The sequence below is a fragment of the Sycon ciliatum genome, chromosome 4 (assembly GCF_964019385.1).
Source record: "Sycon ciliatum chromosome 4, ocSycCili1.1, whole genome shotgun sequence".
NCBI classification, from domain to species: domain Eukaryota; kingdom Metazoa; phylum Porifera; class Calcarea; order Leucosolenida; family Sycettidae; genus Sycon; species Sycon ciliatum.
In genome coordinates this window covers 14,174,373-14,199,486 of record NC_088646.1, presented here as the reverse complement: position 1 = coordinate 14,199,486, position 25,114 = coordinate 14,174,373, and the positions used below count along the sequence as shown (strand labels likewise).

The 25,114-nt window shown below is 48.2% G+C and overlaps 1 protein-coding gene and 2 long non-coding RNA genes across 5 annotated transcripts; 2 read left to right on the top strand and 1 right to left on the bottom strand.

The window, feature by feature from the left end:
* The first annotated feature begins 6,136 nt into the window (after window positions 1-6,136).
* On the top strand, window positions 6,137-8,757 carry LOC135813621 (uncharacterized). The gene is made up of 3 exons (XR_010553047.1): window positions 6,137-6,255; window positions 6,680-6,835; window positions 8,277-8,757. It is a non-coding gene; the product is annotated as an uncharacterized LOC135813621 (long non-coding RNA).
* A 411-nt stretch (window positions 8,758-9,168) lies between these two features.
* Window positions 9,169-12,872, top strand: LOC135813618 (uncharacterized). 3 transcript variants are annotated; one of them, XM_065326693.1, is made up of 5 exons: window positions 9,169-9,197; window positions 9,879-10,088; window positions 10,257-10,617; window positions 11,504-11,604; window positions 11,883-12,872. In XM_065326693.1, exons 3-5 carry the CDS (start codon window positions 10,302-10,304, stop codon window positions 12,387-12,389), a joined length of 924 nt encoding a protein of 307 aa, XP_065182765.1. In that variant the 5' UTR covers window positions 9,169-9,197; window positions 9,879-10,088; window positions 10,257-10,301; the 3' UTR covers window positions 12,390-12,872. The 3 variants fall into 3 exon arrangements, with proteins under 3 accessions (XP_065182765.1, XP_065182764.1, XP_065182763.1); XM_065326692.1 differs by lacking the exon at window positions 9,169-9,197 and having other exon boundaries at window positions 9,253-10,088; XM_065326691.1 differs by lacking the exons at window positions 9,169-9,197; window positions 9,879-10,088 and having other exon boundaries at window positions 10,133-10,617.
* Window positions 12,110-15,211, bottom strand: LOC135813620 (uncharacterized). The gene is made up of 4 exons (XR_010553046.1): window positions 14,469-15,211; window positions 13,420-13,547; window positions 13,122-13,204; window positions 12,110-12,233 (listed from the first exon to the last, which is right to left on the bottom strand). It is a non-coding gene; the product is annotated as an uncharacterized LOC135813620 (long non-coding RNA).
* Between the last annotated feature and the right edge of the window lie 9,903 nt (window positions 15,212-25,114).

Sequence of the window (25,114 nt, the reverse complement as noted above, 5' to 3'; positions counted from 1 at the left end):
ACTCGCGAAATACACGCCACCCGACCACCAAGAGGACAAGACACTGTACCTTTTGTTTGGGGAGTTATGCCCTCCGCTACTCCAATCTGCACAGCGGTCCTGATGCAGGCGTGCAATCCGTTGCGAGTGCGCCGGTTGCCCTGCCAAATAATCCAATCGAATATTCGACGCTCGAAAGATGACGAACTGCCAGCAGAGAACCGAAAACAAACAGGTCGGAGAAATGAGTCACCAGAAACTGTTCCGACTTTGAGAACGCATAAACTACTTTGCACTGGCATTGCCGACAGCAATGGAAAACCCACTACATTCTACAGGAGCAGCACAACAAGGCGGCAGTTTAGTACCGAAAGACGGCGGCCTCGCTCTCCAACCTCCACAAAATAGACACATGTCGCCAGAATTAAACTTACCACAAATCCAGATACTACATCGTCAATCCGTCACCATCATGCGCTCGTAGCCGAACCAATGCATGAAGCATAAACACACCAGCACAGCAAGGACACTTCCTTTAACGGATAATTAGTTATTTTGGAGCTTTGAGTATGGCCGAAAGCTCTGTTGCAATAATTTTATTGACAAGTCCAGATCGGGAAAAGTAATTTTATCAACACTGCAACGCGCCTCCGCGTGACTAAAATTAATGGAGGTTAGGCGTTTCCTGTAGTCATTACAAAGAGGTTGTGGAAATGGTCTTCACGTGGCTCTAGTGCTAGTCGAAATAGCGAGTCGGAAGAATTTAGCGACAGTTCGGACACTGCAAGCCACGCAGCTACAGAGCACCGACCCATACCGACAGAAGGATATGTCTTATAAGAAGAAAAAGAGGACCAAAGATAAATTATCTGCTCGTGAAGGACATGTGCGGGCGTGCTTACCGCGTACATCATTACCAGTCTCTTCTTGCAGCCGGGCAACACTCTTCCATGGAATTTGCGCATGCGCAGTCGAACTGATAATGGCAATACATGCTCCTTCACCGGTCACCTTGGAGGAAAGAAAAAGAGAACAAAACAAGAAGGGCATAGAGTTTAGGTACAGCGGCAAAGTAGCAGCAGCGAAGCACGGCAAAGTACAATGCGAAAGGAAGACACAGCGCAAATGCCAGTCACGTGGTTAGCGGACAACAAATACCGGCCACACCAAACAAATGAAGTTAGCGGGAAAGAAACGATCTCAACGATCACTTGCAACCAATGGTGAACGAAATCAAACCCTTACCATCGCTGCAGTCGCCTGTAATTGTTGGTTGAAATTTCTCACGGAGCTGCTGCTACATAGCGCAGCTCTGTCTTTGCTTCGTAGACTCTACCATCGCTTCGCCAACAACCTCAAATTGTAAAGCAAGGCGGATGATTTTTTTCAGGTCCCGCTTCAGGGCACTCCGTTAGCGAACGGTTTAGGGATTGGTCTCTCCACTATCGGACATAAGCTACTTGAAACTTCTCGCAGCGGAGCATCGTGTACGATAACGCCAGTCACGACTCAGTTCATCTCGAATGCAACTATTTGATACAAGAACACAAACCACCTACACCTAGCTAGGCAAGAGAAGGAAACTCCGAGAGAGAGAGAGAGAGAGAGAGCGCTGAAACTCAACCCACCTCCTACAACAACAACGAAGAAAATGAGTCGTTGGGGCGTTCGGACGAAGCTCCGCAGCTGCGTCCTGGTTCCAAGAAGCTCGTAAGCGCTGTGAGATGTGCAGGGGTCATGGGGTCACAGGTTCAGCTCCGGTAGATTACTGCATAAAGAGTTTGTATCCATGGAGATCGTGCGAGAGGAAGACTAGAGAACAGTACGTAGTCGACGTCTATTGGTCAACGTCGGTTGGATTTCTGCGAAAGCACGTGGCAAATGTGACCCGAGTCACTCGAGAACGTGATGCGACAAGTCTCCCACCGCACGCGCGCCGGTGCACCGCGGGCCGGCCGGCAAGCAGTCTAAAAAGCGAGCGTCCACGAGACCACGACCCCAGTGCAAGGGGTTATGATTCATGGCTATAAACTCTTGACTCTTGTTGGTTGTTGGCAACTAATTTACTTGTAGCCGGCCCTGAGCTGAGTGGAATGCCCCAGCGGGCCTCTCGTTTCAAACTAACTGTTACTTTGCGAGTGGCTGCTCCTAGACCTGCTCGTATCACACTCGCGACTACCATGGTACCAGTATTAGACGTGTGGCACATCAGCATCATATCAGTGAGGACTCCTGCTAGCTGCTGTCGATCCCGTCGACGGGCGGACAGGGCGGTGTGAATCCTGGACGGCAACCCGGCGAGCCTGTCGCGTTCGCAGATATCTCAGCGGTAGAATCTACGGTGAGTCTCACCTCGTCATCTCGCTACGCACAACATACTTTCCAGTGGCATCATTATTCTCGCTTTATTGCAATCAGATCCCCTGATGCTCGTCTCCTAATGCCTGGTTCACACTTGGCCGATTTTCCGGCCGATGCTCCCACACCGACTCCGACAAAAAATCGACCGACTGTGTCGGATGAGTCGGACTAGCTGTTCACACACAACGCTGGCCAATTTCGCTTGTACTATAGTTGTATGCTTGTCTGTTACAAACATCAGCCCAATCTGACAACAGGTTTGAATAGGTACAGCCTTATATTTTCGCTTAGTAACACCAGTTTTTCAATTGCCCGAATAGGTCTTGCCAAAAACACAATTTTCCTTGATGACACAAAATAACACAAAATCCCAAAATTGATGAGAAATCGTCCATAACATCAGTTAGGACAGAAAACATGACATAAAATTTTACAGACTGTTCGAGGTATTGACTAAGATGATATCAACACCGAAAAATGTACACTTTGGTTGACGATGGGATCCAGGTCGTCATTTCCTGGAGAAGAACAAAAAGACGCAAAAAATGAAACTTTGAATATTTTTTGCAGCTTATTTTTGAGTTTGCCCCATATGTGGATACTTCAAATACGTTCTATAAGTGGGTTGGAACAGGTTTACCGTGGCGAAAATAGGGGTCACCGTGCATATTCTGGAGAAAAATCCAAAAAACTGTCAAAATTTGCCTAAAATTGGTAAATTCACGTATCTATATTGCTTGTACTTCTCTGCTGCTGCTTTGGTCATAACTTATTGGATTTTTGGCTGTTAGGTGTTGCATAAACTCACTAGAGCCCTCGGCGTTCAGAACAATACAAGGATGGAATAGCTGAACTAGTGAATTTGCCGGAAAACCCTGGGTGCACGCATTATCGATAGGTACTTTTCTCCATGCTTACTCTCCTGTTGGTACTTGGTTTTGATACATGTACAAGTAGCTGTGATAGCGCTTAGCACAGCCCCATTTCAAATTACAATGAAAGCTGACATGTTGGAACGAATCAGACAACATTGAGTCCTCTTGTTCTTCAACTATGCGAGCTAGAACGTGTCCCCACACTGGCAAAAATGATGGTATTTTACGGTGCGCACAAACAAGTGAAGCACTGTGCCACAGGGCGTTCCTTACAGTTGGGTTGCTACTGGTTCTTCGCTAGGTGTTCAGCCACCGCTAATATAATGTTCCTTGAGACTGTCACCCGCTTTTTACCTCTGACTTGCTCCGTCATCAGTCTGGAAATGGCTGGCTCACCACTTCATTCGTAGGACAAGACAAAGTGCTTCATCACCAACCCACTGGCAGCTGCCCGCACTGCAACTGATTTAGAGAAGCACGTTGCTTGGACCAACGGTTGAAGGGTGGCCAGCCGCTTTTGCTGATGTTCTGCAAACTCCATCGCCGAACATGCTGATGCAAAAGTGACAGAGTGCTACAGGATACTGGCATCAGGGCGAGCTTCGACAATTTCAGCTAGGGCCGCAACATCCGCAACAGCATCATGAGCAGCGAACTCATTCCCAACGATGAACTATAAATCAATCTGAGGCTGTAGCTTGGGAGCTCCGGTATCGCGGTTTAGGGATCAGAGTGTTCACCCAGCACAAAACTGAACACCATCGACACACACATCCGTGCACACATACACACACACACACACACACACACACACACACACACACACACACATACACACATGCATGCTCTCACACGCAATAGAACACACGCGCGCGTACACACACATACATTCACGCACGTGTGCGTACCCACCCACATGCATGTGCACACTCATGTGCATGAGTGGAGATGCCCGCATACACATGTCACACCAACATGCCCTGGGAGCGGTCATGCACGTGTGTATAGTATGTGTGCGAGGGCACGTCCACATGAGCGCATAATTATGCATGTGCATGTTCATACATGCGTATGGTGCACACATGCACAAACATGCAGGTCTATGCAAACACACACGCTCGCGGCCGCCGCGCATACAGTGTGCTCATACATTTCCATAGCCATAGGGTGGCAATGACTCGCAAATATCATGAATAAATCTTATGAGATTGAAAAACACACTTACCCAAAGCAGCTTTGGTGTTGCTTGTGGAAGCACGGGGGCCAGGGTGTTGAGCAGTTACAGGGCTATCTGTATCTATAAAATTCTCCATCCCACACTGCTGCCACGGAATGACAAGTACGCTGCCCAGGTCGTACCTCTTCTCTTCACCGCAATCAATGAGCGCCAGAGGTTTGCCACATCCAGGATTCTGGCACGCAGACAATCCCACAGCCAGATACCTGAGATGAACGATTCGTCGACCGTGAAGAGGGGCACTGAACGACCTCTTCGCGGGAGTCGAATCCAGTGGCGTTAGTGGTGGAGATCGCCCTTTCCGTTTTTCAGGAACTCGATCGATCGTTTGAGTTTGCGAAGCGTCCCCCTCCTCGGCTTCTTGCATCGTCCAGAACGCAGAATGAGAGGCGCGTCGTGGGTGACGGATTACTCTCCCGCGTCTTCATCCCCACGACACGTCGGCAGGAGAACCGAGCTATCCAAAAACCGCCAATGTCAAAACAAATCCGCAAGTCCACTAGTGGCTGAGCTTCTTCCTCAAATCTTGTCTCGACTCGAGCAGGCGCTGCGAAGTCATCATCGCGAAGTCATGGGGTCAAACTGCTTGCATGATTGTAGTTTACTGTGCATGATCGCGTCCCATTTTTCCACTCCGAAAGGCATTATTTTTCCACTCCGAAAGGCATTATTTTTCCACTCCGAAAGGCATTATTTTTCAGAAAAAGATTCGGAAATCCAACATGGCGCTAACCGTCGCGAACCTCCTTAAGGCAAAAATTAAAATTTCACCAGTTGTAGTCTTCGGGGTGCTGAGTCGAATGGTCTTGGTCCGAGGGAGCTGAGACGCTCTCTTCCTACTTGAATCCCAATCGAACTCGCGCACTTCCACCGAAACTGGGTGACTGCGCCCTACTAGATGGGGATTTGTATGCAAAATTTCACTAAAAGCGCCATTTCGTTCTTATAAAAGCACGGATGAGCACGATTGGCCCATATGTTGTAGTCTTTTGGACGCTAAATCGAATGGTCTTGGTCCGAAGAGGCTGCGATATAGCGTTCTGCTCTTATTTCCAATCGAACGCGGTACGTGATCCCGTACGGATGCGTACAAAAGACACCGTGCCTGCCAGTGCATGCAGTGCACTGACCGGTCGACCACTGCTGACTGTGCCGGTGCACAGACTCAGATGGCTGCAGTCTGTGAGACTGTGACACGATCGAGTACAATGACATGGCATCTCGATAACGCGATCTCATCAAGAGTTCATGGACTTTGGGTCTATGTTACATAGCCAGCTAGCCAGACGTACATGTCGACGAGGGTGTATGACGGGAAGAGTTCAAAGTGCACTGCCAACAATAGCAATGCACAACTTCGAGTCTTTGTTTGAAGTACATCGCCAACCAAGTCTGAATTCCTTTCGCTATCCTGGTTCATGGCGACGCTAGCAGCTCGGTACCTTTGGTTTGTTTTTCTATTTTTGTTTCCTTCCACCACCGGCAATGCCTGCCTGTGCCGTTGTGGGCTGCGGAAATCGTAGCGGTGGAGGCATCTCCCTTCACAGACTCCCCGCAGAGGCAAAACGACGCGCCGCTTGGGTGAGAGCACTGAGGAGGGTTACGTTGCTCGATACCTGCGCGGTCTGCTCTGCTCATTTTGTACATCCAGACGACTTTATTGCGGATGTGCCCTCGGCTACCACTCCACCAAGGCTACATCTGAAGCCAACCGCTGTTCCGTCCCTCAGACTTTGGCCACACCATCCACCTCCGCCGAAACGCCGGAAGTCTACTTACCAACAGAAAAGGGAAGCAAATAAGGTACGGGCTTTTATACCGCGTACCGGTACCTGATGCGGAATGTGTTTCCGCTCTAGATTATTCTAGTGAAGGAGAAGTGAAGCACTGTGACTGTTATACAGTGTTTCAGTTCGGCACAGACAGTACCTGATCCATTGTTACTTGACTAAAGTCTGTGGTCAGAATAACTTGTACTTTTCACCAAAACACCACTACCGGTATGCAGATCTTAGGATGCATGTGCTTTCAGAGTAGCCAGAAGCCAAACTAAACTTATACGCTGTAGATAATTATACTGTATATAAATATCGGCGAATTGCTTGAAAAGGCCTATTCGGACTGATGCATAATGCTCGGCCATAACTCACGGCGGCATACATACCAACTGCATAGCTGGCCATAACTGCAAACAATTTCAACAGTTGCCTTTACCATGTTGTTACAGATATCGCCTCAAGCAGACAAGCAGCCGTCAATTTCTCAACATCGAGTTCAGCCCCCCATAGCCTCTGCAACTGTCACAGCCACGGAATACCCAACTATTGAGCTACAAGACCATGATAGCATTACCAAGACGGCGTATGCAGTGAGCAGTGCCAAGGTAAGCGAGTCCCTTGACTTTCTGCGACCGATTATCTGAGTATTGGAGTTATTTCCAAAGCCCACATGTGCATGTGCCCATCTCTGCTGATTGTCTACTTTGAAATACAGTCAAACCTCATTAGGACGAACACTGATAAGGCGAACTTTCCTTTAGTACGAACTAGGGCCAATCCTATGGTTGGCCAGGCATCAGTATCAAGTCAAAGTTATTCGTTCACGACGAACTCCTGTACGGCGAACTTTCGTGAAGACGAACTAATTTCAAGGGTGATTTGAACAGAATCAGCGTGCAGTATGAACTTTCAGTCCCCTTGAGTGCGCTGGCTGTAATTTTTTTTCCGATAATTGAGGCATCTTGTTCTGGCAAAACATGTTACAAGGCGGAGGACATGCTGTCATGAAGTCACTGCACATCATGTTGTACTTACCTGTTGCTGGGTTATGTTATGAAAACAATGTCTTACAGTTTGCCACAGCATGCACCTTCACATAAATACAATCCATAATATGCATATCAATTTTTTGTCAGGTCTGGATAATACGAATTCCGGATAAGACAAACAAACTTGTTCGGTCCCTTGAAGTTCATCCTAACGAGGTTTGACTGCAGTACAATAAATACAAGTTTATAATGCCCCCACAAATGGTCTGACCACTCGCTTTGAGGATGGTATGCGTAGGGTTTTCTGTGTATCTTCAGAAGAACAAAATGTATACTTGAACAGTACGTATAGAACTATAGGTAGAGTACAATTTGCTCATCCATTCTTTAACCCTTTATTACCGGCCTGCAGACTTTCGATCATCTATGATCGAAAGTCTGTAGGCCAGTAATATCTTCGTAACTCCATCATTTCTTGTGCCAATTCAACAATCGAAAGGTCTATTTGGTAGCGGAAACTCCAAGCTATCCAATGCAACAATCGCCGAAGTGTTACGATGTCGGACGCCAGAGATATCGCGCGCCGTATTCTCATCTCGGCAAATTCAAATTTTTGATCGATCACTTCGCCATTTTTGGGGAAACTCCCTTTTCGTGTGCTCTTTGAGCGACTGAGCACATGATAATAACGTAGTCGGCTGAAGTTTGAATCGTCTCAAACAAATTTGAGCGTTCTGCGATGAAGGAGAGTGGAATGGCGTTGATGGGACGAATTTGTTTGCATATCAGGCTTGGAGACGACTTTGCTGTGTTACCGCGCCTGATTTGTGGCGACTGGATAATGGAGCTTGGAGCCAAGGCGTTGCTCTCGCCAAGAGCTTTCCAACGAGCCCTAGATTGTGAAAATCAAGTGAAGGAGACCAAAGTTATGACCTGGTGAAGTTGGAAATTGTGCTGAAATTCGTAATTCTGGTGCATGCTGTGCAAGTAATCCGGTAATAAAGGGTTAATATTGATTTGATTCTAATCCCCCACATGTGATTCTCTACTTTTATAGGTGGGCATGATGGGAGCTGAGTCAGGGAAGAAGAGGGTGGTCTCGGGGAAACAGTCACTGGCATCAACACTCTCCAACCATCTACTCCCACCAAAGCGGCACCTGGTGTCCAAGTATCTAGCACAGAGACTATAATATCGAACTTATCAGAGTATGTGCCAGGCACTGAAAGTTCCGACTCCCACAGCGAATCTGATAGCTCTCCTCCAGCCAGTGACACATCACCTGAAGACATGTACTTTGTCTGTGAGTCGTCCCTCTTTACGCTAATGAAGTATTGCCCCAAGTGCGGAGGGAAAGTTATCAGTCAAAGCAAAACCGTAGTTGGTCCCATGCTAGTGGTGAAGATGATATGTGAGCAGGGCTGTGTCGTCATTTGGCGGTCGCACACCACCACGGGGAGTCAACGACAGTCACTGTGTGAGTACATGTATTTCTGGTATTTTCTGGCTTCCATTTCTCTTAAGTTAAATCACCATTTCTCCTATTACTGAAACTTGGGTTGGTTTTTGGCACTGCATATATTTGGGTGGGAGGAGAATTCAGGAGTTAAAAAAAAGCATGGTTCATGGGAGAGTCAGTGATGTTTGGGATTTGAGAGCTGCATGCTGAAATCTTATCGAGACAAACAAACAATATACTTCAGTACATGAAGTTTAAGTGACTGGCACATCGTGATCAAGACAGTGATAGCTGTGTGTACTTGAATCTTGGCACTTTGCACTGCAGGTTCTGTTCTGCTTGTAGCAGCCATCCTTCTGTGTGGCGGCACCTACAGTAAATTCAGCAAGTTTGCTGAATTTTTCCACCTGAAATTCATGTCTGCAGTCACTTTCTATTCAATACAACAGAAGTTTGTATTTCCAGTCATCCAAGCGGCATGGCTTGCAGAGCGTACACGTGTTCATTCACTTTTGTTAGGTAAGGTGTCTTTGCTACCTGTATGTGCTATAGTATACAAAACTGTGTGGCATTGTTGGATTGTCTGTGTTGTAACTGAGAGACAACAGTACAGGAGAATCTGCTCACTGCCTTGGCCAGCGAATATTACCGGCATGGGCCATGCCTACTTAAAACCCCATCAGTATTTCTAGCTGTTTGTGTTCACAACCAGATTACTGGCACTTGGGAGTACAGTCAACTTTGCTAATAACGACTACGGAATAACGACAATTCGCGAATAATGACAGAATTCCCATGCCCAGAGCAAAGTCAAATCTAACTGTATACATTATAATGAGACTTCGCGAATAAGGACACTTCGCGAATAAGGACACATTTCTGATGCCCTGCCGAGTGTCGTTATACGCAAAGTTTGTCTGTACTTGGGACCGGTGGATTATGCTCGAAAAGGTGGCAGATTCTGCTCCAAGAGCAGTGAAATTGGCAGAACCATACAAACCTTATGGCGGGCAATTCCTCGAATTCTGCTCCATTTCTTTATCCACATACCAAACCTGCATGAAACTTACCAGAAAAAGTACCGAATTCTGCTAATTTTTCTGCCGGCAGAATCCGCCGGACCCTAGTCTGTACCCACACCTTGTTGATGAGGAGGAGGACAGTTTCTGCATATTTTGTCTTTGCTATGCTACGCTGTAGGCAGACAACTCACTGTAGCTGGCGATGGCAGGTGTGACAGCCCTGGGTATTCCGCACGATTTGGGACATACACCTTTATGGATGTTGCATCTGACCTAATTGTTGATTACCATCTGGCGATGTCCACAGACACAACCAGTTCAGTGGCAATGGAGAAAATGGGATTCGTTGTTACACTTGACCGTTCAGTGTTTGGAGCAAGGGTTGAAGGTGTGTACAGATTGGATATATTTCCTTATTTTAAAACAATGTGCCACTTGCAATATCATTTTGAAGTTCTGCTTGTTTTGATGATTTATGACCCTGAGGAAAACACCCACAAATCCTACATTTCTCTCCTTTTATGTGTACATTTACGTGCTTCGTCCCCTTCTCCAGATTGCCACTGTTGTCACTGACCGGAGCCCCAGCATAAAGAAGGAGATGCGAGGACGCCACTCCATCAAGCATCAGTTTGATGTATGGCACTATGCCAAGAGTGTCGCATCCAAGATCAGGGCAGGATGCAGGAGAAAAGACCAGCAGGCCTTGCTCGAGTGGTTACCAGCCATCAATAACCACTTGTGGTACTGCGCCCGGTCGTGCGGAGGCAATGCCGTGCTGCTGCGTGAAAAGTGGAACTCAGTCCTCTACCACATCGTCAACCGACATAGCTGGACTGAGGGTACACTTTTCACGCAGTGTGCACATCCTCCACTTTCCACCGATGAGCAGCGACAGAAGAAGTGGCTGACACCAGGTCAGTAAAACGTGAAAGTTATGTCACTATCACTATCAATTTCAATAAGTAGGGCTGCAACGGGTAGGGGTTTGGCCGGGTAACGAGATTGGGTATTTCTATCCGGGTAGCATGGGCACCCTATCAGGTATTTTCTTGACATAGTTTGTACATTGAATGTGCACTTGCGCTACATAGACAGTGTACACTGCAGGTATGCTTCTTTTTTTTCATGCACCGTTGCGAAAACTCCGTACTCCAACTACCCGATCGGGTTCTCAGGAGTAAACTGGTACCATAATTAGGGGTGAAACGGTTACCCTTCGAGGTTACAAACGGGTACGTGGCTTAACGGGCGGGCTATCGGGTACCCTTTAGCAGCCAATAGTAACAGTTGCTATACAATAGCCTTTCGCATTTCGTGCCAGGAGGACATGCGATGTCATGCAATTCACAGCGAATGCACTACATCGCGACAACCGCAGCACGCCCACTTACTGCGCTACATGCAAAACAGTCCAAATTGTCATATGTAGCAGGATCAAACTAGCAACAACACATTCAAACTGTACATCGAACTGTACAACTGTACAAGCCAGCTAATTATAACGTACCATACCGTCGTACACGACTAACGGGTACTCGTTTGCTAACGGATCAGCAGCTAAACAGACGGGTACCCGGGTTACCCGGATCACCCCTTTCACCCCTAACCATAATACCCACTCTATTTACGGGTAGCACGGGTACCCTACTACTCGATGACACCCCTATCAGTAAGTCATGCATGAGCACTACAATTTCTGAGCATCTCACGCGTACGTATACACTTTTACCCACGCACACAAAAATTAACAGTAGACCAGCACTAATAGATTCTGATTCTATATCTTTCTGCCTTTCTTAGGGTCTCCAGCGTACAAAGTTCTGGAATCAGTTGTCCAAGACAAGAGACTGCTGGCAGATTTGATGCGCTTGTCAGATTTTCAGCACACTGGAAACGTAGAGGTAAGGAGGAAATAGACCCTTGATGCATCACTTTCACTTACAAATATGCAACAGTCCAATGGAGGAAGGTCAGTTATCCAAACACCTATCATAACATAGACCGATCATCGAAACACTGTGCTCATATTGGGAGTGGTACTAAAATATTGACTCCCTCAGCATTGCACTGTGTTCCCATAACATACGTAAGTTCTGTCAATAATTGACATAAGGAGCATATCAGTCAAATCCAGGTATCAGTGACCTGAATAACTTTCTTGTTCGTCATGTGCATGCAGGTGTACCATAGCATGATGACGAAGTACATGCCGAAGCGGATTCAATTCAGTAGAGAGGGAATGGAGGCCCGAACCCAGCTTGCTGCTCTCGACCATAACTTCAATGCTGGCAGAGAGCAGGCAACAACATCAACAGGACAGCCACAGTACAAAGTCCAGTTTTCTCGAGTGAAGGGTGATTTCGTTGCCAAAAAAATCTACAGTGAAAAGAAATACGGATGCATGCACAGCATGATGCAGCAGGTCAGTGATGTGGCCACGAAGAGGCTGACAGTCCCAGCCATCCAGAAGTGTAAGCCTGTCAACGTGTCGCGACGCGGGGCCCCAGTCAAGGCAACAGTTGTCGCAAACCTGAAAACAAGATTGGCAATGGCAGCAACAGCAGAATCACCATCAGTTGCAGCAGAGGAGGAGGAGGAACAAGAAGAGTACGAAGTAACGTTAGAGGAGGATGCAGGGTATGTGGAGGAGGAAGAAGAGGACAGCGAAGATGAAGGACAACAGTAGTGTGTTGTTCAATGTGATGTTCCCACCCAAATATGAGCACATGGCAACACAGCTGGTGCGTGTAACCAATGTGCGTACTACACAATGCGCAGCACTGAGTTTGAATATGGCATGCGTTTATTTATCGTTCCATGACGGATTTTTTTACATGGCATCAATATAATTATTATATTCCTTCAAGTCCAACTTTGCTTAGCAATTGAACAGCCATCTCTAACATAATGTTAAAATATCCACAAGTGTCTTCACTTATGACTCAGCTTCCCGGATGCACCAGAGCTTGTGCTGTGCTGCACTGCGCTTGTTGTCGCCACTCGCCTATTTCCACATGTTTTAAGACAGCCTCTTGAACGATTCTCGTTTTACCTTACCTTGTTTGTGAATATTTATTTATTGTCCTCCGAGTCATATTGGTGCGAACGCACACCTGGAGATGCTCCAGTCTACAGCCATGTCGTAATGTATTCTGTTATTACGAGCATCCATGCTATTGTTCTACAGAATTCAAGGTTGTTGTTCCTCCGAATCGTTTTTCCGTTGTGCACGAATGTGGAGTGTGCCACTGTGTGAGTGTGCTTTCCCTTTAGTGAACTTTTCTTGAAGTAGTAAAAATAGGTAAGATGCAGTTCTTCAGTATTGCAGCATTGATTCCAAAATGCCCATCCTACAGGAATCCTAGATTGTTCATTGTTTATATTGAAGTATACAGAGAGAAGGCAAGTCATTGCTTACCTCATAAAAGTTATGGTGTCAATCTTCAGGCCACTGAGTAGCCTCCTCATCTCTGGCTTCTTCAAACCCATGGTACGGTACACCTTCGCAGACAATTATCACACACACACACACACACACACACACACACACACACACACACGCACACACACATGCACGCAGGCATATCCGCACCCAAACCGTTCATTCATTTATATTCATAAGTTGATATCTTCAAGTTCAACATACTTCAAGGCAATGGAGTTTCCACATTTCACTCGTATTTGCATTCACTCCATAAAGTGACATCAATGCTTACCTGGAGGGTTTGGAAAGCACTGACGTATTGCTCCCACAAGGCAGGCTGGGATACGACATCTTACACCACGACCCATTTTCCCATGGATCATCCACGTTACCTGTCGGTAGGCAGCATATCTGAATGATCTGGGCAAAGTACACAATATTCCATCCATCATGACTTCACGAAAGTGGACTGAATAGCACATCACACTTTCACAGAGTCCAATCCCGTCTAAGAAGATAGATACTTCTGTCACAGCTTTTGGCAAATCTCAAAGCAGCTGACTAAGCCATCTTCGTTTCCAGTACGCTTTGGCATCCATGTCACGGGCGTCGGAAAGTATTTTCGTGTGATGCGGTCAGCCACCTGAAGTACAATTTACTAGGGTAGGAGGGGTTGCTGAGGTGAAACGTTTGGAAATTTAGAGCACAGGTCAGTGTATTTTAGTGATTCACGGGGTGGACGTCCCTGCACGTACTAATGATACTTCAAACGTTCATTCGAAGTTTCCTTTTCAAATATTCTCGGATCAGTCTGTCAGATCCAACAAAATAGAATACAGCGGTTACTTTCTTGTTACAGCTGTTACATCCCTACTATACATGCATGTACATTAGTTCTGCCAGCGTTCAGCCAACGATGTCCATGTACGTACCATTTGCAAGAGGTGATTGATGCCTGGCTGCACTCCGTTTTTTCTAGTGTTCTTACAATTATTTTCTACTGCATTCTCCCATGCAAAATGGAGCAAATCAGGTCATCATTTGGATCAAATTGTCATGTTTACCAGTATTTCTTTACCATTCTAGGCACGAAGCAGGCAGCCGCACTCTGAGACCACCGTCACTGATGACAGACCAGGGCGAGGTACCTGGTTCAAGCCCTGTTTGGGACAGGTTTATCCAGCCGCGCTGTTAGTGCCACCCACAGTGAACTGTTACTGAGAACTTGTGGGTTGTGACCAAACACCGAGTTCACCCCACTCCTCCCAAGACCTTTTTTTTATCCGTACATCTACACACCACAGCTAAAGCAAGATAAAAATTGAAGTTGAACTCACTCACCTATTGTCAAAATGTGTCGGCGGCTGGTTACAGAGCTGCTTGGTCATGTCCAGGTATCCGCGCAAGGCGATGGTCAAAACGTGTTTATTTAGGCAACCGGTTTTGAATTCCTCTGTCTCAGACACGCACTGTTCGGTGCTGTGCCTGAGAGGAACTGCAGCACAGCATCCACTTCACGGCAGCATATGCAGTCCAGTCTACACTCCATCTGCACGCAGCATGTACATTCACACCAGGAACTGTTGCCGACTCTGGTGTGGGGAGGCCAGGCTTCTTCGACGCTCGCAGCAGCAGCAGCAGCAGCAGCAGCTTCCTCCTCGTTTTCAACGTGCTCATCGCCACCGTCACGCAAACTCTGGAGCTCCTCGCTCGTGTACTGTGGCTCCCTGGCATATGCTAATACATCGACGGCTTCTGTACGCGAACTCGTCGGGGTCTCCCTGCCAGCCATTTTCGAGGTAAACGAATAGCAAACGTAGTGGCAGCAAAAATAAAACTCACAGTGCTGAGCGGCTATAGTGTCACCATGAAAAAGGAAAACGAAGGGCATTTCACACCCAGATTCAAAGCAGTTTTTTTTCTGAAGTGGAAGCAAATTTTTGAGCTCCGCAGTTTTTCAGTCTCTGGCAGCCCGTCGGCGTGGCCAAGAGGACCACTAGCAGTATTAGTTAGTTAGTATCGTGTAGTAGGGCTGGCCCACCTCTGGCGGCCATGCCCCCAGCTACAAAGGCCGCCCTCAAGGGGCTCTCAGAGGTAGAGACAAAACTGTTGTGCTCCCATGTGCTCCCTCCCGGGTATCGAGTCGTCTGTGATTGAGGTTATCACTTGAAGACCCTGGCGAACTTAGCGTCCGAGTCGGCCGATCGCGAGGATCGCCTCAACAAAAGAATCAATGACCTGTCGCGGCAAGTGTCAGGCCTGACTCAGGAAGTTGTCTCCCTCAAGGAAGCCGCCATTGCCAAGGCAAGTGTTCTCCCAAATATTCAAGCTCCTCAGCAGAGCCAGCGTACGAAGAGTAGATCTACGAAATCGTCAAGAAATCGTACCCGTACCCGCACAGGCCAGGCTGCCGCGTGCACTGCTAGTACGGGTGAGCCCCGTAGCGTGGGTGACACTGGCAGTGACCCTGAGGCGTCCGGTGAGGAAGACAGTAATTCTGAGATCATTGACATTGGCATTGAGGGCCCCTACAGCAGGAGCGCTAAACATCGCTCCAAGCCAGTCCTGGAGGTCTTAGACGACGACAGCTGGCAACTGGTGTCAGGAGAGCCTCCCAGGTCCAGGAGGGCAGTTTTGTATGTAGGCAATTTAAGCTCAAGCTGTACTGAGGAGGGACTGAAATGCTTCACCCGCCAGCGTGCAGTTGCAGCAGGGGGTACGGCAACGGTGCACACTTGCAGCCTCCACACCACGGAGGCAGGAAGAGTGTCTGCCCACCTAACTGTGGACGCTAAGGACCTCACCCTGGTCACAACTGAGAATTTCTGGCCAAGGCCCCTGTACGCGAGGCCATGGCGATTTAAGGAACGCACTGAGCAGCAATCCAAATGATTCCCCCAAGCCTAACGCTCCTGCTGACAAATCCCTTCGGACTGCAATCCAAACTTGGTGAGTTCCAGCACACTGATGAATCGTCTGGTGCCCTCAAGGGATCGTCTAGCATGCACGATGCCCAGTAGCCAACCAACGATGTTCAGACTCTTGGTGACGAATGCCTTTGGCCTATCGTCCAAGCTTGCAGAATTCCGCCACACCCTCCAGACCCTGAAGCCAGATATAGCAGTAGTCACAGAGACAAAATTTACGCCAGAGAAGTGCAGCGAATCTGAAGCAGCCATGCCTGGCTATCACACCCCCATCCGCAAGGATCGCTCTGCACACGGTGGTGGAGTAGCAGTCTGGGTGAAGGCTGGCCTAGGATATGAACATCTTGATCACATCCAGTGCCATGATCACGAGATCATCTGGCTGAGTGTCACGACGCAGAGTGGACAGAAAGTTGTTATCTGTGCAGCCTATCGGCCCGGGTCCTGTTCGGAGACAGATCTCCAGCTATTGGAATACTTGGACAACACGCTGGAGGCATCCCGTACCTACGGATCAAATGTCATTGTGACCGGCGACTTCAATGTGCATAACGCTGCCCGGCTCTGCAGCAACAAGACCACCCGAGCTGGAGAGTATGCAGAGGATATCTGCTGCTACCATGGCCTGAGTCAACATGTCGACGTACCCACCCGAGGTGATAACACCCTGGACCTGGTGATGTCTGATTTCCCTTCACCAGCAACTGTTAAGGCACACCCGCCTATTGGACTCTCTGATCATGCTGTCCTCCAAGTTGACTTTCCTGTGAAGCTCACCCGTGAGCCCAAGACATCGCGTAGAGTCTGGCGATACCACCGCGCAGACTGGGAGCGGCTTGGCCACTTCTACCGAACAACAGACTGGGAGAGCATGCTCGGACCTGAACCGGATCTCAGCTGCGACAACATCACCAAGAGGATCCTCGAAGGAATGGCACAATTCATACCCAACAGAGTTATCTCATCGCGCCCCTCCGACGAACCTTGGTGGACACCGGAGTGTACAGCTGCAGTCAACACCAAGCGACAGATGTGGCACCAGATGCGCTCAAATCCCGACAGTGCTGATAAGAAAGCACACTACCGCACAGCTGCAGCCTCTGCACGCAGTACCATCCAGCGAAACAGAGAACGGCATATTACCATGCTCCGGCAGAAACTCACCACTGGTAGCCTTCGGGACAAGGAATGGTGGTCCACTATCAAGCGTGCGGGTGGCAAGGGCCGCAGCGCTGATATACCAACACTCCGATCTGCTGATGGAACTGAGTACACAACCAGTCAGGAGAAGGCCAAGTGCCTTGGTCAGTACTTCGCCGATAAGTGCAGCCTCGGCCCACAGGACTTCAATGAGGAATCTGAATTCCCCTTTGTCCAGCCTCGCTCCCAAAGCCGTCTCCTAAGTATTCGCTTCCGCCCTGCTGAGGTCCGTAAATTGCTGAGGGCCCTTGATCCTTCGAAAGCGTCAGGCCCTGATGCAGTTCCGGGCAGAGTCCTCAAAGCCAACGCTGAGCACCTTGCAGTGCCACTATGCTTGCTCTTCCGCCAGTGCAGGACGTCGGGGACACAACCACAGTCTTGGAAAGTGGCAAGTGTCGTCCCAGTCCATAAGAAACGGTCAAAGTCAGCCCCATCGAACTATCGGCCCATTTCCCTCCTGTCGCTCATCTCCAAGACAATGGAAGCAGTTGTTAACCGTGCTCTCACCAACTTTCTCGAACGAAATAATATACTCTCAAACCACCAGTTCGGTTTTCGTCGAGGGTTAGGACCTGCTGATCTCCTAACAGGACTACACCACCAATGGAGCAAGATAGCAGCTGCTGGCGGTGCTGTACGTATTGTTGCCGTCGACATTGCGGGGGCCTTCGATAAAGTCTCCCACGCAGGTGTCCTTCACAAGGCAAAGGCTTACGGAGTGTCCGGGAACCTCCTCAAGTGGCTCCACAGCTACCTGGCGGATAGACGAATCCAGGCCGTTGTGAGTGGACAAACCTCACCTAAATTCCGAATCAGCTCAGGTGTGCCGCAAGGGAGCATACTGGGCCCCACTCTGTTCCTCCTATATGTCAATGACATGGAGGACCACCTCCCAGCCACAACCCAGCTCGCCATATATGCAGATGACACCACGCTTTATCAGTGCATCCCATCCCTGACCGCTCTCCCAGTTGGCCTAGCGCAGCTCCAGACTGCTGTGGATGCCTTAGCTGAATTGGGCCAGAGCTGGAAGATCGCATTCGAGCCGACAAAGTCGCAAGTCTTGACAGTTTCGCATCACCGTCAACCCTGGCTGATTCCTCCAGCCACCTTCAATGGGGTGGCCATAGAGGAAGTGGAGGAGCTGAAGTTGCTCGGAGTGCTCTTTGATCGGAGCCTCTCCTTTCGCTCCCACATTCGACAGGTTGCAGTCCGTGGTCACTAACGTCTTGGCTTCATGAGGAAGGCCCTGCCCATTCTCGACAGCAAGGCCAAGTATGCAGTGTATCGCGGCTTCGTCCGCCCAGTACTTGAGTACTGCCCGCTTTCATGGTTGGGTGCGTCCCAGTCTACCCTGAACCAGCTGGACCGGGTACAGCACCGAGCCCTAAAGCTCATCGGCCCAGGGTCATACCTCCCAAGCCTCACTGTTCGGCGTCAAGTCGCAGCACTCACATTCCTGTACAAGCTGCATTGGATCGACGGTCCCCCAATCCTGACCACCATGACACCACCGAGGGCAGTTGCAAACCAGCACCGGCGCTCCACTCGCCACCAGCAAAAGAACCAGCACCAGCACCAACTAGCACCGACACTGCCCGCCGGAGCCCGTAATAGTGCTCTCCGATCATTCCCCCATGCCACGATCCAAGACTGGAATCGTCTCCCATCTGCCCTGCTACGCAACCTTCCCACGCAGAAGGGAATGCAGGCATTCAAGGAAGGCGCCTACAAGTCGCTCCGCAGCCGAGACTGGCGTTCAGCCACAGATGCCCTCTGAACACTCCCTGAACACCCTCTCTGCTTGCACCCTGGCTCCCCCCTTTTTATTTTTTTTATTTTTTATTATTTTATTTATTTTTTATTTATTTATTTTTTATTTTATTTTTTTCTTCCTCTATCACATGTATCATCTCTCCGTTTTTCCTTCCTCTATATAAATGTACCCCCCTCCCCTCCCCCTGTGCCTACTCCTCCCCAGTTTTTGGTGCTCTGAAGTGTCGCTGAAGCCGAGACCTCAGGTCGGCGGAGATGCTCCAGTTTTCACCACCACAGTTGCGTCTGCAACCACCTCTACCATGCAGTATTCTGTTCTCGAGGTTCGTGGCTTCTCGTAAAAATAAAAAAAAATAAAAAAAAGTGCATGCAGTGCAGTGCACTTTGAACTCTTCCCGTCATACACCCTCGTCGACATGTACGTCTGGCTAGCTGGCTATGTAACATAGACCCAAAGTCCATGAACTCTTGATGAGATCGCGTTATCGAGATGCCATGTCATTGTACTCGATCGTGTCACAGTCTCACAGACTGCAGCCATCTGAGTCTGTGCACCGGCACAGTCAGCAGTGGTCGACCGGTCAGTGCACTGCATGCACTGGCAGGCACGGTGTCTTTTGTACGCATCCGTACGGGATCACGTACCGCGTTCGATTGGAAATAAGAGCAGAACGCTATATCGCAGCCTCTTCGGACCAAGACCATTCGATTTAGCGTCCAAAAGACTACAACATATGGGCCAATCGTGCTCATCCGTGCTTTTATAAGAACGAAATGGCGCTTTTAGTGAAATTTTGCATGCAAATCCCCATCTAGTAGGGCGCAGTCACCCAGTTTCGGTGGAAGTGCGCGAGTTCGATTGGGATTCAAGTAGGAAGGGAGCGTCTCAGCTTCCTCGGACCAAGACCATTCGACTCAGCACCCCGAAGACTACAACAGGTGAAATTTTAATTTTTGCCTTAACTTCCCCTTTAAGCCTCTTATACGGGCAATCACAGAACATGATTTCACTGGCCTGACCGCGGCAACAACTTTCATGAGAGGAGCCATTGGAGTAAACATCCACATGGTTCACTGATTACCTGTGCATTAGAGTGGATTCACCTTTCTTATCCTTGACTATTGTGTGTGTGTGTGTGGGGGGGGGGGGGGGGGGGGGTGTATGTGTTTGTGTTTGTGTGTGTGTTTGTATGTGTGTGTGTGTGTGTGTGCAGCGTTGCAAGCTGTTGAATGGTGCAATCCCAGCACAATCTGCTATGACTTCTGCTGTAGCATCGCTATCATCGCCTCTGGCGAAGGGCGTCAAATGGTCAAAATGGTCAAATGGTGTGTGTGTGTGTGTGTGTGCTGGAATTGTGAATTTGTCGTGTTGTTTGGACCTGAGTGGCCAGTCGTCGTGCGGCGATGGTGTTGTGATGTTAGCTTGCTGCGCATACTCCTCGTCGTTTCGTGAAAGTACGTCTTGTGGAGCCCTTGTGGGACGTTCGGTGCCCACCCTCCAGCTCAAGATTGTGCTTTCCTGGTGCATGAAGGCCGAAGCAGTACAGACGTTATGGTTGAACAGAACATCATGTTCACATTAATATTGTTCCTTTCTTCAGTCGTTGCATGTTATAGTGGACCTACAGCAGACTGTTCATCTGGTTTGTGATATTTCCTTCCTCTGTTTGTGAGTCCCTTTCCATCAATATGGCAGCTTGTTTTGATTTCCTTTTTTTCAATTCATTTTGCTGTACTTTCTGTTTTGTTTGCGCCACTGCCTCTCACCTTGCGCTCAGTTCTCTGAGTGGAGGGCGGCGTGACCCCAAGGGGTAGCTGATTGATAGTAGTAGTAGTAGTAGTGTGTGTGTGTGTGTCTGTGTCTGTGTCTGTGCGCGTGTGTGTTTGTGTGTATGTGTGTGCGCATTCTTGGGTGCGTGCGTGCATCCATCCACACATGCATGTGCATGTGACTTGGTAGGTTGCTGAGTATACAAATTCATGACTCACACTGCACTGGAAGTGCCAAGTGGAGGAAGGGTGTTTGTTTGGGGGGGGGGGGGGCATCTGTGCACCTGTTTGGTCGTATCATCACATGTACAGAGTGCTACGCGCCTACGCAGCATTTCGCTAGGCACACACGTAGCCTGGGCTATGCTATCTCAGACTCGGGTCTTACTGGACCAGCAGCTAGCTGTAATCCCCCCCCCCCCTCCGCCTCGAATGATTATGTACTGACACCATAGCTGCGCTCGCTGGTCTTTCCTTCACTGCTTCACTTCAGTTCAGACCCCAGACCCAGTCACCAGGTCACCATTGCCATTGGCCACGGCGATCACCATGATCACTGCACTGCGGAAGCGTTTCTTTTGACGCGCGCAGGAGATCACCGTCAGTAAAAGGCATGTTATCACTCCCTTAGTATTGACTCACATAGATTTTGCCATACCTAAGCAGTCAAATATTCCTGCATATTTCACTCCTAAGGGCTATATTGACTGCTTATATTTGACTGCTTAGGGGTTGCGCAGTTGAACGGTGCCTAGTGTCGCATTGTCACTGCATGAGTAGGTGGTGGTGCAACGGTTGTGCAATCATAAAACCGGGATTCATGAGGTTATCGTTCTGGAATTTGAAATACGGACTGTTTGTCGTGTTAAATCTAATATTGACTTCGCACTTGGTCAGTATATAGGAAATAAAAACCTCGTAAAAGACCTCGGCTTCGGCTTTTATTTCCTATTGACCTCGTCGTACTCAGTCATTATTAGATACGTAATGTACGTACATGACTTGTTACCTGTCAGTGTCAGTGATGGTAGATCTATGTTGGCCAAACACACTTCCGGTCTGCTCAGTTGTCTACCGGATGCCATGGGCATGGTGTAGATCTACGCTACATGTAGATATCGCTGCGAGTGGAACTACCAATGCCTGGAGAAGATCCACATCTACATGATCTGGCCACGCGCGCTGACCTCGCAGCACTCACAGACAGTACAGAGTCAGTGGCAGCAAGGAAACACACTGGCGCGCAAAACCGTCCCGTGCAGCTGCATCAGATCATGCACGATCATGATGATGGTATTCCGCGTTGCACAGCTAGCTAGCCTACACACTACACACTACACAGACAGTCGACCGTACAGTCAGGATATGCAGATCGTCCGTATTTCTGTAGATGCAGACATCTCTCACAGACTGACTGTGGAGGAAGGAGTAGAGGCGCGATGCCTGCAATCACTATACTTGTCGTTGTGTGTCCTGTCTCCAACCAGACTAGATCATCCTGTGTATCTACACAACACGTGTTGTCCCCGTAACGCAAGTTATAATTATTTGCACAATCTTACTATTTGCCTCTGAATCTAACTTCTATGGGATTAGAACGATATTGTCAGAGCAGGATAGTTTGTAGCAGTTTGTAGCAAGCGGCGCACATGGTCCGTAAATAGCTTAGCTACGAAGGGAATGCAGCAGCTGACAATTATTTCTACGTTACACTGCCACAACCGTTCGAGGTGAGAGACATATTTCCCGTCTGCTCCTTATCGTCTCGGACTTGGGAGAAATGGGAGGTCGAAGAATAGCCGTGCAAGTACAGCACTGGGCATGCCGCTAATATCAATTTTATTCCCTAATAACAATCATTATACTCATAAAAAGGACACACTTCAGGCTCATTACAAACATCTTGAAAGTTTCTGTCTTCACAAGTATACTTTCAAGCCTTCTCGACAGGTGAAATACAGGCAAGGGAAAAGGAACAGGAACAGTGGATTAAATACAGTAAGAAGGTGGTAAAACAGCACACAAAGAAACCCAACCTTTGCAAGCAGAAACAAATCAAATTCACACTTAGGCTGTTAGGTAGGTCGTCAAAACCTCGTTAGTTACATGTATGTCCAGTGGTTGTCTCTTGTTGTCGCACTACATGTCACGCTTATTGAGTTTTCTCGCATTTGCACCTTTGTGTGCATTATTGCAATTTTCGCTGTTTACTTTAGCTATCTTCTTTCTTTTTTTGCGCTGTTTTACCACCTTCTTACTGTATTTAATCCACTGTTCCTGTTCCTTTTCCCTTGCCTGTATTTCACCTGACGAGAAGGCTTGAAAGTATACTTGTGAAGACAAAAACTTTCAAGATGTTTGTAATGAGCCTGAAGTGTGTCCTTTTTATGAGTATTATCGCATTTTTGTCTCAGAGGAAACTGTTTAACAATCATTATCGCATTCTTAGTAGGGATCTCAGCGCGTGAACTGTGCAGCCAGTCTGCGCAGGTGAGATTTTCGATCCCAAACGCGTCCAGTGCAGAAATCGTGGAAAAGAACATTTTTTCGGAACAAATCAAGTTGAAGAAGACAGTAGAAATGGCTGAATATTGCGTCCAGGAAAGCACGTTCTACGGCCATCTCCAAGCTACCTATCTCCCAGACACTCTCTCAGAGGAACTATGGAGGGTCAAAGAGCACAATCTTTCACTCTTGGACGCAGCGTGAACACCTCTTCTACTGAGCGCGATGTCTTCTCTCTGAGTGATAATGGCGGCGATGTTCGCGATGGCTGATGCACTGAAAATCGAAGTTAGGACAATCTAACCGGAGAAAACGTCTGAATTTTTGACTGAATCCTCTCTGAAGTGGGTTCCTGCCGCATGGCAAATTATAGGCAAATTGACCGGGGCGATATCGCCTTGGCCACGCTGTCCTTCGGCGGGAATTACAAAGTATGTTTGAACGACGATGAAGATGACGATTCCGCTAGTGTCCACCGCGTCCGCTAGTGTCGAAAATCGACCGTCGCCATTCTCTGCTGTGTCTGCGAGCTGCACTCAAAACTCGATGACGCAATGTATGCGCAAACACCCTGCGCACTGCACGCGCTGAGATCCCTATTCTTAGTATTTGACCCCACCGATTTCCTTGATACCTAAGCGGTCAAATATATCGCATATTGAACTGCTTAGTCAAATACGCAGTTATACTTGACTATTAATAGGGAGGTTTAGTTCCCACGTAACGGAAACGCGTACGTGGGTGATCCACGTAAAGTGGATGAAGGGCACCCACGTTGCAATGTTGTGTTTAGTCACAAGGAACAAACAAAAGCATGAAGCGAAAGGCCCAAACCTGGTCAAAGACGAAGCTACCCGGGCCTAAGAAGCTCATCCAGTATTTTGATTTCGTACTTCGGAAACTTCTTCAGCTGAGCACCCTCACAGCTTGCACAATGCACTCCATTCTGATTTTCACCCACGTTCTGGCGGAACGTGGTTGAGCCTTCATACACGGTATGTCGTGAATCAGAAAACGTCTGTACGTGGGTCACTGAGCATCACGTGGTACACACACGTAGAGTACCCACGGATTACGTGGGACTAAACCTCCCTAATAATTGATTCCTTAGAACCTCTTGGACACATACATTGTCTCTCCACCTTAGAAAAAGAAAATTTTGAACAAAGCAGATGTACACAAGAGGGGATTCAACCCACGACCATGTGAATGTCAGGCACTCTTCCTTGCAACCCAGCCCCTGAGTCTGTGCTACCGATGCTGAACGTGCTGTGTGCGTGTGTGTTTGTGTGTATGTGTGTGCGCATTCTTGGGTATGTGTGTGTGTGTGTGTGTGTGTGTGTGTGTGTGTGTGTGTGTGTGCGTGTGTGTTTGTGTGTATGTGTGTGCGCATTCTTGGGTGCGTGCAAAAAAAGCTGCGAACGGGCATAAAGGTGAGAAAATGTCGGATTTTGACCATTTGTGCTCACCTTCCAATTTCAACGTACCTCTCTATAACATGAGCCAGCTGTAATGTCAGTGGTCGCATTGGTTTGATTTTTGGTTTGCTTGTAGGCCTCCTGGCACCTACATTCAGTGACCCAGAAAATTTGGCACTGCTGTGAATAGTTTAGTCGCAAAGTGAAGATTCGAGGGTAAAAAGCCCCAATTTGAGATAGGTTATTATTCAGCTTTCAGCAGCCCTGGGCGAGTTCTTTAGAGAAATGTGGGTCTTATTCTGGGTGCCCTTGTCTATGTCCAGCTACACAACAATCTGAGGATGGTAATTGTCAATTTCTGAGCTGCGAACGGGCATACAGGTAAGAAAAT

Excerpts from the sequence above, each read along its gene's own strand:
- LOC135813618 (XM_065326691.1), top strand. The coding sequence starts at position 10,176 with ATGACCCTGAGGAAAACACCCACAAATCCTACATTTCTCTCCTTTTAT. Across the intron at positions 10,618-11,503 it reads GAAGAAGTGGCTGACACCAG|GGTCTCCAGCGTACAAAGTT; the intron begins GTCAGTAAAACG and ends TGCCTTTCTTAG. Across the intron at positions 11,605-11,882 it reads AGCACACTGGAAACGTAGAG|GTGTACCATAGCATGATGAC; the intron begins GTAAGGAGGAAA and ends ATGTGCATGCAG.